This window comes from Bacillus rossius, chromosome 7, assembly GCF_032445375.1.
Source record: "Bacillus rossius redtenbacheri isolate Brsri chromosome 7, Brsri_v3, whole genome shotgun sequence".
Taxonomy (NCBI): domain Eukaryota; kingdom Metazoa; phylum Arthropoda; class Insecta; order Phasmatodea; family Bacillidae; genus Bacillus; species Bacillus rossius.
In genome coordinates, this window is record NC_086335.1 from 68,993,814 (window position 1) to 69,008,960 (window position 15,147).

The 15,147-nt window shown below is 42.9% G+C and overlaps 1 protein-coding gene across 1 annotated transcript in view; it reads right to left on the reverse strand.

Moving 5' to 3' along the window:
• Positions 1–507: 507 nt before the first annotated feature.
• LOC134534478 (uncharacterized) overlaps positions 508–15,147 on the reverse strand; it is a 29,280-nt gene continuing 14,640 nt past the window's right edge. Inside the window, exons 2-8 of the mRNA XM_063372956.1 lie at positions 13,169–13,370; positions 11,934–12,038; positions 11,142–11,270; positions 8,188–8,271; positions 4,269–4,400; positions 3,114–3,229; positions 508–2,813 (exon numbers count right to left, since the gene is read on the reverse strand). Coding sequence (XP_063229026.1) covers positions 2,687–2,813; positions 3,114–3,229; positions 4,269–4,400; positions 8,188–8,271; positions 11,142–11,270; positions 11,934–12,038; positions 13,169–13,369 — 894 coding nt within the window. The 5' untranslated portion in view covers position 13,370 and the 3' untranslated portion in view covers positions 508–2,686. The remainder of the gene's footprint in view (positions 2,814–3,113; positions 3,230–4,268; positions 4,401–8,187; positions 8,272–11,141; positions 11,271–11,933; positions 12,039–13,168; positions 13,371–15,147) is intronic.

Below are 15,147 nucleotides of genomic sequence, written 5' to 3' on the forward strand. Positions count from 1 at the left end.
TTGTCAAATTTTGCTGTATGCTGCGCACGCATTGTAAAAATTCATTTTCATAAAAATCATTATCCCATAACGTGCCTAAAAAAGTATAACTTCAATATTTTTTTTTCAAAAGTATTCCTTTTATTTTTTCATGTACTTATATATTACATCAGAAATAATTTTTCATTTGCACAATATTAAAATTAATTTATGTGTTAGTAAATATTTCGTGTACATTAAATTATAATGTTTGTTATATTCATCTCTTTTTTTATATTATCTAGTGTATTGTTAAATATAATTTTTCGAACAACTTGTTTAATTTTTCCAAATCTAACATATACTTGACTTAAGCCAGTACTTAAACCTCCGCTAAGAAATACAATTAAAAATATGTTTTAAACTAGGTGAAACGAATATTTGTTGTGTTGAAACAATATCTTCAACGTTGAAATGGGATGGGATGTATTGAACACCTGGGCACATTTCATAAGGTTCTCCCACAGGAACATTATTAAAACATCGTTATTTGTTTTTAAAAGTTTATTCCATTTGCTGTTTACAAACTTAAACTTTAATGTATATACACACCAATGAAATATTATTTTTCCACTTTAAATTCCACAATTATTTTGGTACAACTGAGAAAATAAACTCCCTAACAACATTGTATTTCTCTCTTGCATCGTCATTCACTCTCGCACGACACATACGTAAACACAACACTCGTAGTCGTAATATTACAAATAAAATATATCTACTTAAAGACGAGAACGTAAAAGCTTGTTAGTAGACTAGCTATCGTCAGAGGAAACTTTTCCGCGAATAGGCGTCACTGTCTTTGAGCATGTAACTCTCTTGTAAGGCAGTCAGTCCATCAAGAACGTTGCAATTATTTACCGGTGAAACAAGTAGTTTGATTTTAGTAATGTTAGTATCTCTACAGTAGTTTGATTAACATAATTCACAAACGGTATGCTGAGTAAAACGGCACAAAAACATAATTCGTATGCATTTTTATTTAATTTTTTTAAAAAACTGTCAATTCCTGAGTTGTATTGATTGTATTTTCAATGCTGTTTCTTGCGGTCATATTACACGATGTTATTTTTTCCCTTAAAAAAATATTCGTAGCCCCATATTTTTTCATGATTTATTTTGATTTATGTCAATCAGAAAAAAAATATAAGTAAGGCATTTACTTTTTATTGCTGGCAAAAAATAAAAATTGCTCTGAGCTGTGGAAACACTATATGCTTGCATACAAAGCCCTAAAAGAAGTAACCTGTCTTGCGCCTGTACCTACTGGGCAAGAAAGATTTGTTCAGTTTCGTATGTACAGTCAAATGCTAGTAAGTAATGAGTATATTTCCACTGGCAACTGATGTAAAGTAAACAGTTAACACCTAAATGAATAATAGTGACTACATTAAAAATAAATTAAAAACTAATAAATTAAGAAATAAATAATACTAAAAGAATGTACACGTAAAGCAATAACGGAACTCTAATATCTTATGTCAATTGTTTATTAAAATTAAATTAAATATTGAGTTTTACAGTCTATGTAACAGTTTTTTGGCCAGAAACTAGCAGGGAACAAGTATTGTCTTTGAACAAAAAAAAATACTGCCTCAAAACACGGACAGAGTAATTCAGGCTTTATTCATTTCAATACTATCGTTCACATCCAGCTTTCTCTCTGCTGCGGTACCCACGTTTAAACAGATTCATGCTATGCGTGATGATTGTGAAAATTGATAACCTGGTACTTTGTGTAGTGCTGTGAAGGTACACTGTTATGATTCCCGTGACGAAGGTGGATGCAAGCCAGTACTCTGCTCCATTGCTCGCTGATCACTTCCGCGCGGTACTTGACAGTAGACACACTGTGAGAGTAGACCGAACTTTTTCCTTGCTTTCGAAATCGCGATACAGAACAATTTTTTTTCTTTCTCTCTCTTTAACACCACCACAAACCACGAATGCTTTTTTTATACGATATTAAGCTATGGAATGGAATGAGTAATGTCCCCAATTGCAACAGTGTACCCAGGTATGTGTGGATGGGCAGTGACAGTGTACCCAGGGAGTGTGGATGTGTGTACGGGCAGTGACAGTGTACCCAGGGAGTGTGCACGGGCAGTGACAGTGTACCCAGGCATGTGTGCACGGGCAGTGACAGTGTACCCTGGGATGTGTGGACGGGCAGTGACAGTGTACCCAGGTATGTGTGGATGGGCAGTGACAGTGTACTCAGGTATGTGTGGATGGGCAGTGACAGTGTACCCAGGTATGTGTGGATGGGCAGTGACAGTGTACCCAGGTATGTGTGAACGGGCAGTGACAGTTTACCCAGGGAGTGTGGACGCGTGCACGGGCAGTGACAGTGTACCCAGGGAGTGTGAATGTGTGTACGGGCAGCGACAGTGTACTCAGGGAGTGTGTACGGGCAGTGACAGTGTACCCAGGTGTGTGTGTACGGGCAGTGACAGTGTACCCAGGGAGTGTGTACGGGCAGTGACAGTGTACCCAGGGAGTGTGGACGTGTGCACGGGCAGTAACCAGGCGCCGGAACGACCCGCGGACTCTGCGACCTGCAGGAAGGCGGGCGCCGAGTGCACCCGCGGGTGTGTTCCGGCGGGCAGTCGGGGGTACAAGCGGGCCTAGTCCCTGGCCGCGGCGGAGGAGGGGGGGAGTAGCGCCGCTACACCTCGTTGCACGCGAGGTACAGCTGGCGGCAGTCGTCGCCGCTGCGCCCCCGCCGGCCAGCCTCGTAGTACGTGTCGAAGGGCAGCGAGCTGGACCGCTCGAACATGAAGCTGGCCGCGTACCTGCGGACCAGAGTGCTCCCGTCACTGTACATACTTGCTGTGACAGCTGTTCCTAGCGAACCTGCCCATGCGCTGGTCCACATGCGTGCAACACGCAGGAGTCTTTGAAACACACAGACTGTATATCAGATAAGGCAGTGAACACTTGTTGAATGAACAATATCTTTTTATGAACAATCAACCATAATTAATAATAAATTCATTTCAAATCACAACTCTAAACTATAGAATGGTGGTGATTATGGAAACCACCCCTGGCAGGCAGGGAGCCTGGCTGTGTGGAGACGCGCTTGTACTCACGAGCCGAGCTGGCAGAAGATGGCGCCCTGCGTGTCGTCGGAACACTCCCTGTTCGCCTCGCACATGTACTTCTGCATGCAGCTGTCGTCGTCAGTCTTCAGCGTGCGCACGTAGCCCTGCAAGCACGCGCCACAGCCGCCATAGAGTCGCCTCGCCGAGAGACGAACACTTTCAAAAAAGCTTGGTTACTCTGCCCTGCGTGGCCACTTTGAGAAACTGACATTGACGCTGCCCTAGTGGCGTGAATCCATCGTGTTGACCACGTGAAGCTGTGAGCACTATACACCAAGTCTTTCTGTCCATCAGGATCCATCATCACTGTCTCTAACTACTATGGCATGTTATGGCTCGACAGAGAAATTTCTTAAATAATTTTGATGCCATGTTTGTCCCAACACAGATTTTCTGGCTAATAAATTAAAGGTATATTTAAAGTTGTCCATTATATTTTGTTCTGACTATTCAAGTTTAAAAAATGTATTCCAGGATTCATTCACTACCATAAAGTTAACTTTGGCACACTATTATGCTTTGTACATCTCCCGTGGGGTCCGCCGTATTGACAACTTCGGCTCGTGGCTGTAGCAGTTTCTGCAATCATGCCCATTAAACTTTCAATATGTCTGATTTCTGTTGTGTAATACGCACTTATTTCATTGCATTTTTTGTTCATACTAATATTTTACCGTCAACGTGCCTAAAAAATAATTATAACTTCAAAAACGATAGCACCATCTTGTTAAAAATAGAATTATAGCAATTTTTTTTTAAAAAAGGAAAAGTTATTTTTAGATTTTTTTTCTAAAATGAATACTCGTAATATACATTTATCACGCTCGGCATTTGTTTCTAAAGCAATCTACGTTGAATTTGGTGTCCGAGGTTTGTATTACAAGTTTATTCGCTTCACGATCACACGTGAATTTGATCGTTTCCGAGGTTAGATGTTTACATGTAACTTGGGAGTACTTGAAGACTAGCTTCTTTTTTTAATGGTTTGTCGATTGTTCGACCAGGTAAACATGAGAAGAGCCACGATTCACTGGGTACTGAAGTGACGCTGACCCAGAAGTCGCGCCAAAGGCTGTACCTGGTCGCCGACTCTACACAAGGGACACGAGGAGGAGGGGAGGGGGTAGGGGTGTGTGACGTCACCTTGAACAAGGACAGCCCGGCTACGGTCGCCTCGGCCACGGAGTCCTTGCGCCCGATGTTCCTGGCGGCCAGCGAGCGGTGGCTGAAGGACGTCTTCAGCGCGTCCAGCAGGTTCACCACGATGTTGATGAACTGTCACAAGGCAGGCACACAGAGTCACCGCGTGTCACTGGGCCCCCGTGCTGCCCGCTCCCCAGCTGTCACTTGCAGTGCTTGTTGACGAACACTCCCCACTACGGGAGACCTAAGATGCACATAAAGTTTGGACCCTGCCCGAACACGCCCGAATAATTCACCTTCTGCCAACTTCGGGATTTGTTTAATTTTTGCGCGGGAAAAAATGAATTAAAATATTAAGAGTAGTCGGTTAGGTTAGCTACATTAAAACACTTTAAAACACTATGGACGGTTAGTTAGGTTAGTATAGCTACATTAAAATGAAAATAAACCCGAGGTTGGCCGAAGGTGAATTGTTCGGGTAAGTTACGGGCAGGGTCCAAACTTCATGTGCATCTTAGGTCTCCCGTCAACTACATACCTAAAGCCGTCATCTTGGTTTCAACTATTACTAAGTCGAATGTTTGAAGTTTATAAGTGTTTGGCTGCTAACGTGGACGTTTAAAGGAGGTGGAGGTTGACAAAAAAAAAACTAGTGAATATGTGAAGAAGGGAACAGCAATGAAAGATCTGCGAGTTATGAAGGTATTGATGTATTTGTATACCAACCAAAGGATTTGGAGAGTTGCGTAACTTTTTGTTTAAATTTTTGCTTATTTAAGTTCAAATCTGATAGGTTGGAAAGAAATTTGATAGTTTGGAAAGAGCTTCAGCATGATTATGTAAAATGTTATTGTATGTGAATTTGTTGACACATTTCTCCCGGAGCAAAATGCTCAGCGGGATGAAGCGGTGAATAGATACAACAAATAAAAATTTGACTCGATGTACGACTGGCATGTGCAAGTGCGGTGTCGGGCGGGAAAGGTCGGTTGAGAAGGGTTTTTTCTTTCAGGACACGGAGGTGGATGTTCCCCTGGAGCGTGCGTGGCTGCTGACGGCCGGTGCGCGGGAATGGATATCGGAAGTGACGAAGCACAAGGATCGACATTGTGCAGCTGCCACGGTGGGGTCTGGTAGAGGGGGAGGGGGAGGGGGGGTTAGAGGCGGGGCGGGGCGCGAGTTTATTATTGGTGCGGCTGCTGCGAGCCCCGCCCAAACACCAGCGACGCCCAGAAGCTCCTGGTCCGACGACAGACACTGTCGCGATGAGGCGTGAGAATTCACTGCGCAGACTAAATAAAGCCCCCGCCTGCGGTATTGTGCGGTGCGCGGTCTACCCCGAGTAGACCTACACGTAGCTCCGCCTGGCCTCGATGCACGATATCTGCATCATCGACCAGGTCTCTCTCGCTTTGGGACACTCCTGCCTCTACACTGCAGCGCTTTCCCTCTCCTCGGCGTTATCCGAAACATTTGACATCTCTCCCTTCCTTTTTCCTCTTTCCATGTTCGGTAAACACTTACTGCTCAAGCAATGACCAGTACAGCTAACTTTCAAAAAATAACTTGTAACTGGTTCTTCTCTAACTCTCCGCATAGCCTCGTCAATCCTTACCCTATCGACTCATTTAACTCTTTATATTCTACTCAGTAGCCAAGTATCGCTTCAAATATGCTTCCATCCACTTTCGATATCGTCCAAGTATCTACGCTATATAACAGCACTTCGATTTATTAAAAAAAAAAAAAAAAAAAACATTTGGCCTGATTTTGTTAACTTCCACTGATGTCGTTCCCACACAACATGTCGGCATGTCGGCAAGCTTGCAGGGTTACATGAAAGACTTACGGCACGAAGCTTGGAGATCGTGAAACATGTTTGCATTTTTAAGCTTTCTGTAAGTTTGGGTTTAACTTTAATACTTAACTTGCTGTGACAGCACTAATTTATCCAATGGAAGACCCGTAGATGTAGCCTTGCTGCAATATTCTCTATGATCGGCTCTGTGAGGTAATGTTTCCTTTATGACTGTGACAAGCATGTTCCAGAAGGATTGGGGGAGAAGGGATAGACCCTCCCGAGACTGAATTTTTTTTAAAATTTATATTTTGGATGATATTTTTATATTGACCTTAATACTTAAATTCGTGAGTTAAACTTTTCTTTCATCAAAAGTTGTGTGAAACTCTTAATGTTCAGTATTTGAAACCATAAATGTGTAAATATTCAGAGGCCAATCTCTGCCTTTTTCATGGTCATGTTTTGAAACTGTATCTTTCTTAGAGCGCAAAGCCCCTCCTGAGAAGTCTCATTGGAGCCGCCCCAGACCATGATCGGCACTTAACTGCAGGACCAATGAGAAAACAATGGCAGTTTTACTACAAAACGAGCGAGATTCTCCATACAGCCGTAAAAAAACATCAGCTATATTTTCCCACCATGCCAAAAAAAATTAATAAATGCTGTAAAGTAAAGTTTGAATGGTAACTTAATGAAATGTATAAGGTCATAACAGATTTCATTTACATTTCAGACAGCTATTTGAGCTTAAAGTAATATTCTAAAACAAGTTTCACTGTAATTAGTCAAAGGACACCAGCAAATAAAACAATTATCTTCTATGAGTTGCCTTCATGGCAGAGAAAAATATACAATATTTTTAGAGACAAACTTATTAAGTTTAGGATGCAGTCGTTTCCTGAAATAACTTTCATGTTTGTGGTAATAAGTCTTTTAAGGTAAAACTCAAACTGTAGCAGATTTTTATCTAAAATTTAACTGACTTCATTCTAATGTATTAATCATGCTTCAAACAGTTAATGAAACATTCAGTTCTAACATTGACATTTCTTCTTGGTCAAGAGAAAAAAAAAACAGTTTTCTGCTAAAAGTTTAACTTCCATTCATTCCAAAGTTTTAACCTAGATTTGGTAACTTCTTGTGAGAAAGCTTAAAGTTAAGTTATGATATAATATATAAGAACATATTTGCAAAAGCAAGATAACATTTTTGATCATTTTTTATTATTTTGTATCTACAAAGTTCCATTCCTGCATGGCTTTTTATATTGCAAAGATGAATGAAGCAGTGCCTTATACGTTTTTCAAAAAGAGTTTGAAGTAATTAGCTCTTAATATATGTCCATGCCTTATTTACAAAGCCATGCAGTTATGTCCCTACAAGGAAAAGTACATGCTACTTCATACAGTTCTTAAATAGATTTGATGATTTATTTCTACAATCCCGATAATAAATGATCTTTTATTTAAAATTGCATGATATAACTCCACTATCCTCAGCACAAAATTGTGAAAATGACAAGTGCACAAACAGCATACAGTATTTTATGATGTGGCTGAGCTTTTAAAAAATGACTCTACGGATATTCAAAATGCCATTGTTAAGCGAGGTGCATGTCTGAATAGCACGTTTTTCACAGCTTGAAGTAGCAAGCACTCCAACTTAGAGGGCAAAACCAACACCTCCTGGGAAACAGAAAGCCTCCAGTACCAGATTTGATCAAGAATGAAGGAGTCCCAATAATTGGACTAGGATTAAGGGGGCAGAAGGAAAAATAAGAGGTTAGAAAAGAGCGTTCTTCCATACTGTGTACATCAGAGGACAAAAAAAGCTCTATATTTTGACTTTGCTGAAAGGTGTAGGACAAGATATTTTTCCATGCAGAAATTCAAAGAACCACATTCTTGGACTGATACAGAGTGAGAGCGTGAGAGATGCAGGGAGAGAAGTGTCTCCTTCCATGCTGATGACATCGTAGGACTACGTAGTGAGACCTCACAGGACGAAATAATGAAATGAGTCCTCCCGTATGATGGAGAAGCCCCATGGTTGGATCGGGTTGAGAGGATGTGTCCTCCCCCTGACTGCGTGCCGACTGCACCGGTGACCTCCACTCACCTCGCCGGCCTGCTTGGCCATGGTGGACACCTGGTCGGGGTCTTTGGTGCCGAGCATCGCCGACAGAACCGCAGCCAGGATGCCCTGTGCGAGGGAGAACTAGTCTACAGTGCGGCCCACAACCAAGCATTCTGGTCCCACCCGGTGCCCCACCCCCGTAGTTGCCGCTCCACCCGTCATCTCGTCAGCAGTTTCACAGCTCCACCTGGGAACTTCACCAGTTCGTTTGAAAAGGAAAAAAACTTCAGAGTAAGAAATATTTTTACATGCTTTATATTAGCTTCACCTGTATGTTTGTAACCGACTCCTTTGCACTCGATTTTGACCCACTTTAAACGGACAGATTTAATCTAAACTTCGTACACTTATCGAGGACCGGTGAAAATACGCTAATTTAAAATTTTTATCTCATTATCCTGATTAGGATCGACAGGATTAAATAATTTCCTCACCCAGCCTCTGTGTGAGAGCAAGTGAGACAACCGTGCAGTCGGCGCATGCGTACCGTCTACCTACTTTCCAGCCCGAGCACTCGCGGTATTAGTGTAACTTCAGAGTAAGAAATATTTTTATTTAGTAACAGGCTAGGCATTACAAAATTTTGTAGTTATTTATTGTATCACTGGACTTTCATTTATAAAAAAAAAAAAAGAACTGCATGTCGTGATTGGCAGAAAATGGGAATAAGACTACTCTATTCCATAACGAAGACAATAACACAGCGTGCGATTTTTTTTTTTCCATTTTCTCCTCCATATTTCTTAACACAGCCGTTACTACTGTAGTTAATTTTCTAGAGGATTAAGTGAAATGTAAAATTCTGAAATGACCTGCTAGTGTTTTTAAATTTTAAGTTGAGGAACGAACAATTTTCTATGGAATTAGTATTCACTGAAGTTTAGAATGCTGTGCACAAATTTCTTTTTCACTTTGAACTCGGAACATATGTTTTTCCCCGTCGAGCCTTGTTAATGGAGGGCCACTGCCCCACACGCAAGAGATTTTGAGTTTCCTATTGCGGTAACATTTTCTGTCATATACGATGTAGTTCGTTCAATATAACGTGTACATTTATTTATGCAAACTGCCCGGTTCCGCAAAAGCCATATCCAGCTGGAAAATGTGGGATGTCGAACGAAGTTCTGATCCTGAAAGCGGAAGATCGTAGTCTACCATGGACCTGTGTTACAACGCGGGATGTAAGGGCATATATGCCACTACCCAGTCACAAAGAAACCATAAAACAAGGTGATTATTCGAAGTTTATTTCATTATCAAACAAACTCATGAAATTTCCTGGTCTCCCTTAATGTGATATTTTTTCTATTGTTGGTACTAAAATGTTAATTAATTCAAAATCCTTAATAGGCAGAGAAAACTATCTCATTCCAGTCTGAATGTAATTACTTCATCTGAATTTAAAAAAGTATGTACATTCCATCAATATGCATACATTTAAAGTGCCACATTTAATATCCACTATGCGAAGTTCAGTACCGGGCAAAATGCAGAGGGTTTATCAGCCTTACATGCGGGATGGGGCGAGAGCCACTGGATTGCTGTACCAACCAAACAAACGCAATGTGTACAGGAATCACCACCAGGTGTCTCAAAAGTGCCACAATATACAGTGAGAAATGTCAAGGATGGAAGAAACTAATTCGCTAGTATATTTAGGTTCTATGCTAATTCCTGTGCTGTTATGTCTTAAGCTCATAAGATACCTGTGCCTAACATTGCCCACCTATTTATTGAAATTTAATTTAACTCAGGAAACTTAAACATCTATGGATGAATTTTGTGCACACCCAAGGCTAGCCTCGAGGTCCCAGAATGTTAATAACAAATTTAAGGCTAGTGGGCGATATTAGTGCAGATGCTGCAGGTAAGAAAGTGACTGCTGTATTTCATGTTTGAATCTAGTTGTAATCGTATCGTCATGTTTATTTCGTTTCCAAAAATGAACAAGAACAGAATATTAATTGTATTATTTTCTTAACCATACAACAGTCATTTTCATATTATTTTTATTGTATGTACTAAGACGTATGAAAAAAAAATACATCTGAATTTTCAGTTGTTAGTATATACATGTGCATTTCTATACTAATGGTAGCTTCAGGAATTTCCCAAGATTTAGAAATGAAAATCTTGCGCTGAATTTTTGGCAAGGCTCAATTATAAAATAAGATAAACTAAGTAAGTAGCCAAGTTTTGCGAATGCAAGCAATTGTTAGAAGTGGAAGATAAAATTAACTTTCGAAGACATGACCTGATCCAGGAGATTTAAAATGTTAGTAGAAGAACCACTTACATGTGCAACATATTTGGAGAAAATTTTTCCCTTTCCTGTGTGTTTTATCTAAAAAAAAAATCTATATTTAGATATTTACTGATTTTCATCATAGCAGAATGGCTGGAGTTATTCAGTTATTTTTTCTTAGTACAATCAATTTACTATGTCTGGTTCGTGGTTCATTAAAAACCAACAATGTCACTCGCAGTGAGATTTTCAGGTGCCAAAGTTTGTGGATAAAATCTTTAAAACAGACCAAGATAAAGCTTGTTTGGGTGAAATAAATGACTGTTGAGTTTTTTAACTAGCTAAATATTAAAATAAAATGTTGGTTTGAAATCAGCAAATTATACTCATTTGGGTATCAAGATTCCAAAGATATACTCGAAACATTGTTTTGTTGCGGGTCAAAAATCTTTCAATCACCTAGAAGGTGCTGGCAACAGTTTCACAGGTAGTGTGAATCGCGTCACTCGAAGCGAAAGTAATGGTAACGGTAATATTTGCACGTGAGCTAACCCCGGGGAGCTCCCGAGTTGCAGCACCGGGTGGTTCAGACAGCGGACCCTGGGCCAAGCGACAGTGCGACAAGAAGAGGGCACGTCTGTACAGGTGCTGGGGATGGCGCGTGGTCTCCCCTGGGCTGCAGGGCTCGTACCTGCATGGGCGAGTTGCCGTTGTCCACCTTGTCGATGCCATCGCCGCTGCCGTTGCCGCCTCCCAGGATCGCGGTAAGGATCTTCAGGCCCATCGAGATGAAGTTGGCCCACGGCGACGGTGCTGCCCCCTGCGGTGACCACATTACGGCGGCATTAGACCCGTCAGAGACTCGAGGATCTCACAAAAACACTGTTGCTTGGTCCTCAAACTCATTTTAATGAATCTTGCCATACAGATTGTTCCGACCTTACGGCCGGCATCCTCGCGTTCCCCTCCCACATGTGTGCCCTAATAGGGTAGGGTGGGAGTAACATCCCAGTTCCTTTTTAATACATTCCAGAGCTTTTAGTTAACAGAACTGTGAGGGATCGCTCCCTGCTGTTGACCGGGAGGATATCAGACCAGCGGCTGGGACCACCAACCCAGCATAGTCGCCGCCTCAGCCCCTCTACCGCACTCAGCTGACCAGACAGTTGGCTGTGTCCTATCAGCACTGCTGGGGCCTTCCCCGATCTCCCACATCACACTGGAACCCAGTGAACCCGTGGTCCGGTGGAGGACTGTCCAACCTCTGCCAGCTGTCCGGGCTAGCACCGGAGCTGTGCCATACAGTTCACCAACTTATATTGTTCTTTCTTCACTAAGAAAGTCATCATGCTTTTCCTAACTTAACCTAGGACCGACATCCCAGAAACCCGCTGACCAAGCGGTTTCTACATTGGACGACGGGCACTTGTGCCACAAACACATCGTGGTTCAACCAAGTGCTGCGAAGGGTTGGAAGACGTACCGTGTCAGTATCGATGCCGTCGGACTTGTTGGGGCCTTGGTGAGGGTTGAAGAGCAGTCCCATGACCATAGCCAGCATGTTGCTCCACGAGAAGCCTTCCTGCTGCTGCAACAGTCACCAGCCGAGTCCGTAGAGCAATCTACCTTCTAGAGCCTCTCTACCAAGTGCCGCTGGGACAATCTACTGTAGCGCACTTTGAGACACAGGTTTGCTCCCGGCAAGCCAGTGCACAAGGCCGTGCTTATCTCGTCCATGGCACTCAGTGTTCTGCCCAGAGCGAGGTCTGCACCCAGGAGATGTCATGATGACGCATCTCCACAGTGCGGATGAAGAGACAATACAGACATTGCCCTGAATTACCTTTGGAGGGGGGAGAGGTTCGCACGTCTGGAAGAGTCTCAGGCCCAGCTGAGAACCCAACCTGCTAGATTCGATTGGCACGCAGGCTGACCTATTGATTTAAGAATCACGGCATATATTTCGCTCAGGTCATAGTGAACTACTGTACTGCGTTCACATGAATGATGCAGATTTCATTACATCAAAGGGTGAAATTTATTTATACTCATAAATGCATTTTAAGTTTACACTATTCAGTTTTAAATGTATTCAATACTATGAAACTAATTGGAGATCACACCCTTATTTTCCATGCATTTTTGTAATACTTCCTAGTTTAATGGAGAGTATGAAATTTAGGGATAACAATACCAGTTCCTTAAACGACTATTTTAACGAATTTCTAACGTTTTGAAAAGTCATTATTGAAACTATCTATTTATCTGATATTTTTTTACAGTACCAATTAATTATTATATAAATCACGCGCAGTACAGAAGTACTTAAAAAAATGTAAAATAATACATTTTTGCACACAAAACATCGTACCGACTTCAAAGGTGATGTTCTGAATGGAATAGATTGATTACATTGTGTTAACTCTACAATTTGGAAGGGATTATGGGATAAGATCGTGAGGGGTAAGGGGAGGTACGCACGCCCCCCACGCCCGCATGGGACCGCCACTAGTGGTGGCGACTTTTTTAAAATTTCCTATATTTTATTATATTTGACACGTGAAGGAGTTGCTGCAGCGCGAGCTGGCAGGACCTGAGGTCGAACCTCGAGGACGGCTGCACAGTGCTCCCGAGGCGTGAGGCTCAGAAGCTACGGGAGGCACGCACCTGCACCTGGTTGCTGGACCTCGAGACGTGAGGCACGAGGGAGGCACGCACCTGCACCTGGTTGCTGGACACGTCGTCCAGGTCGTTGCGGTCCACGGCCACCTTCTTCAGGTTGTTGGGCTTCTCGGCGAACTTGCGCGGCTGCGCCAGCTGCTCCGAGCCGGGGCCCGGGTAGCTCAGCGCCGGCGCCCCCAGAGAGCACACCACCAGCGCCGTCAGCGCCCAGCCCGCCGCCTGCCGCCTCGTCGTCATCCTGCGGGCAGACACCTCCTGCCTCACTTCCTGCAGGCCTGCCTCACTTCCTGCCGGCCAGACACCTCCTGCCTCACTTCCTGCAGGCCAATGCACACTAGGCTGACTGAACACTTCGCCTTTCAGTTTTAGTAGAAAAATCCTTTTAAAAACCAATGAAATATGGTTATATGATGAATTTATCTACAATCATGTGCAAGAACACGAAATATTATAAGGTAACTAATGTAGGATACATATTTTGTGTATATGTGTAAGTTTGTATATTTGTATGAATTTGTGTAAATGTGTTTAAATGTATATACGAGTATATGTTTAAATATGCGTAGACTGTATGTATATATGTGTACGTGTGTAAATACAAATATATGTGTTTATGCATATATATATATATATTTAAATATGCATATATGTGTAAATGTGAATAAGTGTACATGTGTTTATGTACATATATGTGTAAATGTGAATAAGTGCGCATGTGTCAATGGGCATGTATGTGTGAGTGTGAACGAGGGTGCATGTGTGAGTGTGAACGAGGAAGCCCCAGCCACTCGTGACGCGGCCTGTCCTCGCCTCCGAGTGCAGACACACGTGCCAGGTCTCGCATGGCCGGCTCGCCGCTCGCCGGTTGTCGCCATTGTCTCTCTCTCTCTCTCTCTCTCTCTCTCCCGAGGACCAGCTCTCTCCTCGCCTTGTTCCGGGGCCGCTGTGTCCTCTGCCTGCCGCCATCTGAGCCTCCCCCGCCCTTCCCCGTTCTTCCCCAGCGACACTCGCTCCGCCTCGATGCAGACACTCGCTACAAGCTACCTCGCGTCTGCATCTCTCCCAGGTCTGCGTCGACAAGTTTCCCTCGACACTATCCCGCGGCTCACTTGGCGTCGCTTTTTTTTTTTGAGGAAAAGACGTATGTCCTTTCTAACGTGTCACCTTAACAAAATTAACGCCATTAGATACACGTGTTTGTATAGGTACAGTTGCTATAGATTTCCCCTAAAGCTTTCGAATTTAGGCTATCGAACTTGCATGTACGCTTCCTGAATCCTTTGTGTTCACAGTAAAAATCACCAAGGTTTCAGGAAAAGGAAAGTCAACTAAATTAAGTGATCAACAAACGTTTAAGCAGTTTTTAAGGTACCCGAAAGTTGTCGGAAAATGGTATTTTCGGTTGAATTTTCCTGTAACAAGAAAAAAAAATACAGAAATATTTGGTGGTTTACCTGACTTTTCCAAGTACTTCCTCACCATTCTAATCTCCAAGTCTTTTTCCCTATTCCCCCTGGTTTCATATACATGTAGCAACACTGATAAATTTTCGGAACAAAGGCCTCCCCCTGCAGCGTCCAAAAACAACTTTCAGTGACCTTCCAGGTCCGCAACTGACCGTCCCTTGCCCACGTTATCCTGTCAGGTTCGTGTGACGTTCATTTATCACTCTCTGCTCTGCCTACCGTCTCTGGTGCTCATTACATTCCAGGTGAGGTCTCTCTATCTCTCTCTCCCTCTCTTTTAGGGTTCTTTGTAGATGTGCAAATTGCCTGCGCGCCCCGAGCTAGTAACTGTAACTGTTTCAGCGTAGACATGTTTACATGTAGCTACAAAAACACGTGTGAGTTACTCAGGTGGAGTCTGTATTCGACGGCCGCGGGTTCATCGCAACAGAATGAGGGTTGACAACGTCCGGCCGACTCGGGGTGCGAAGTGCTTCCCTGAGACCGGTGTACGTCTTCGAGGTCGGAGCTGAGCGACACTAGTAGAGTAGATAGTAGAGTAGGTGTCTG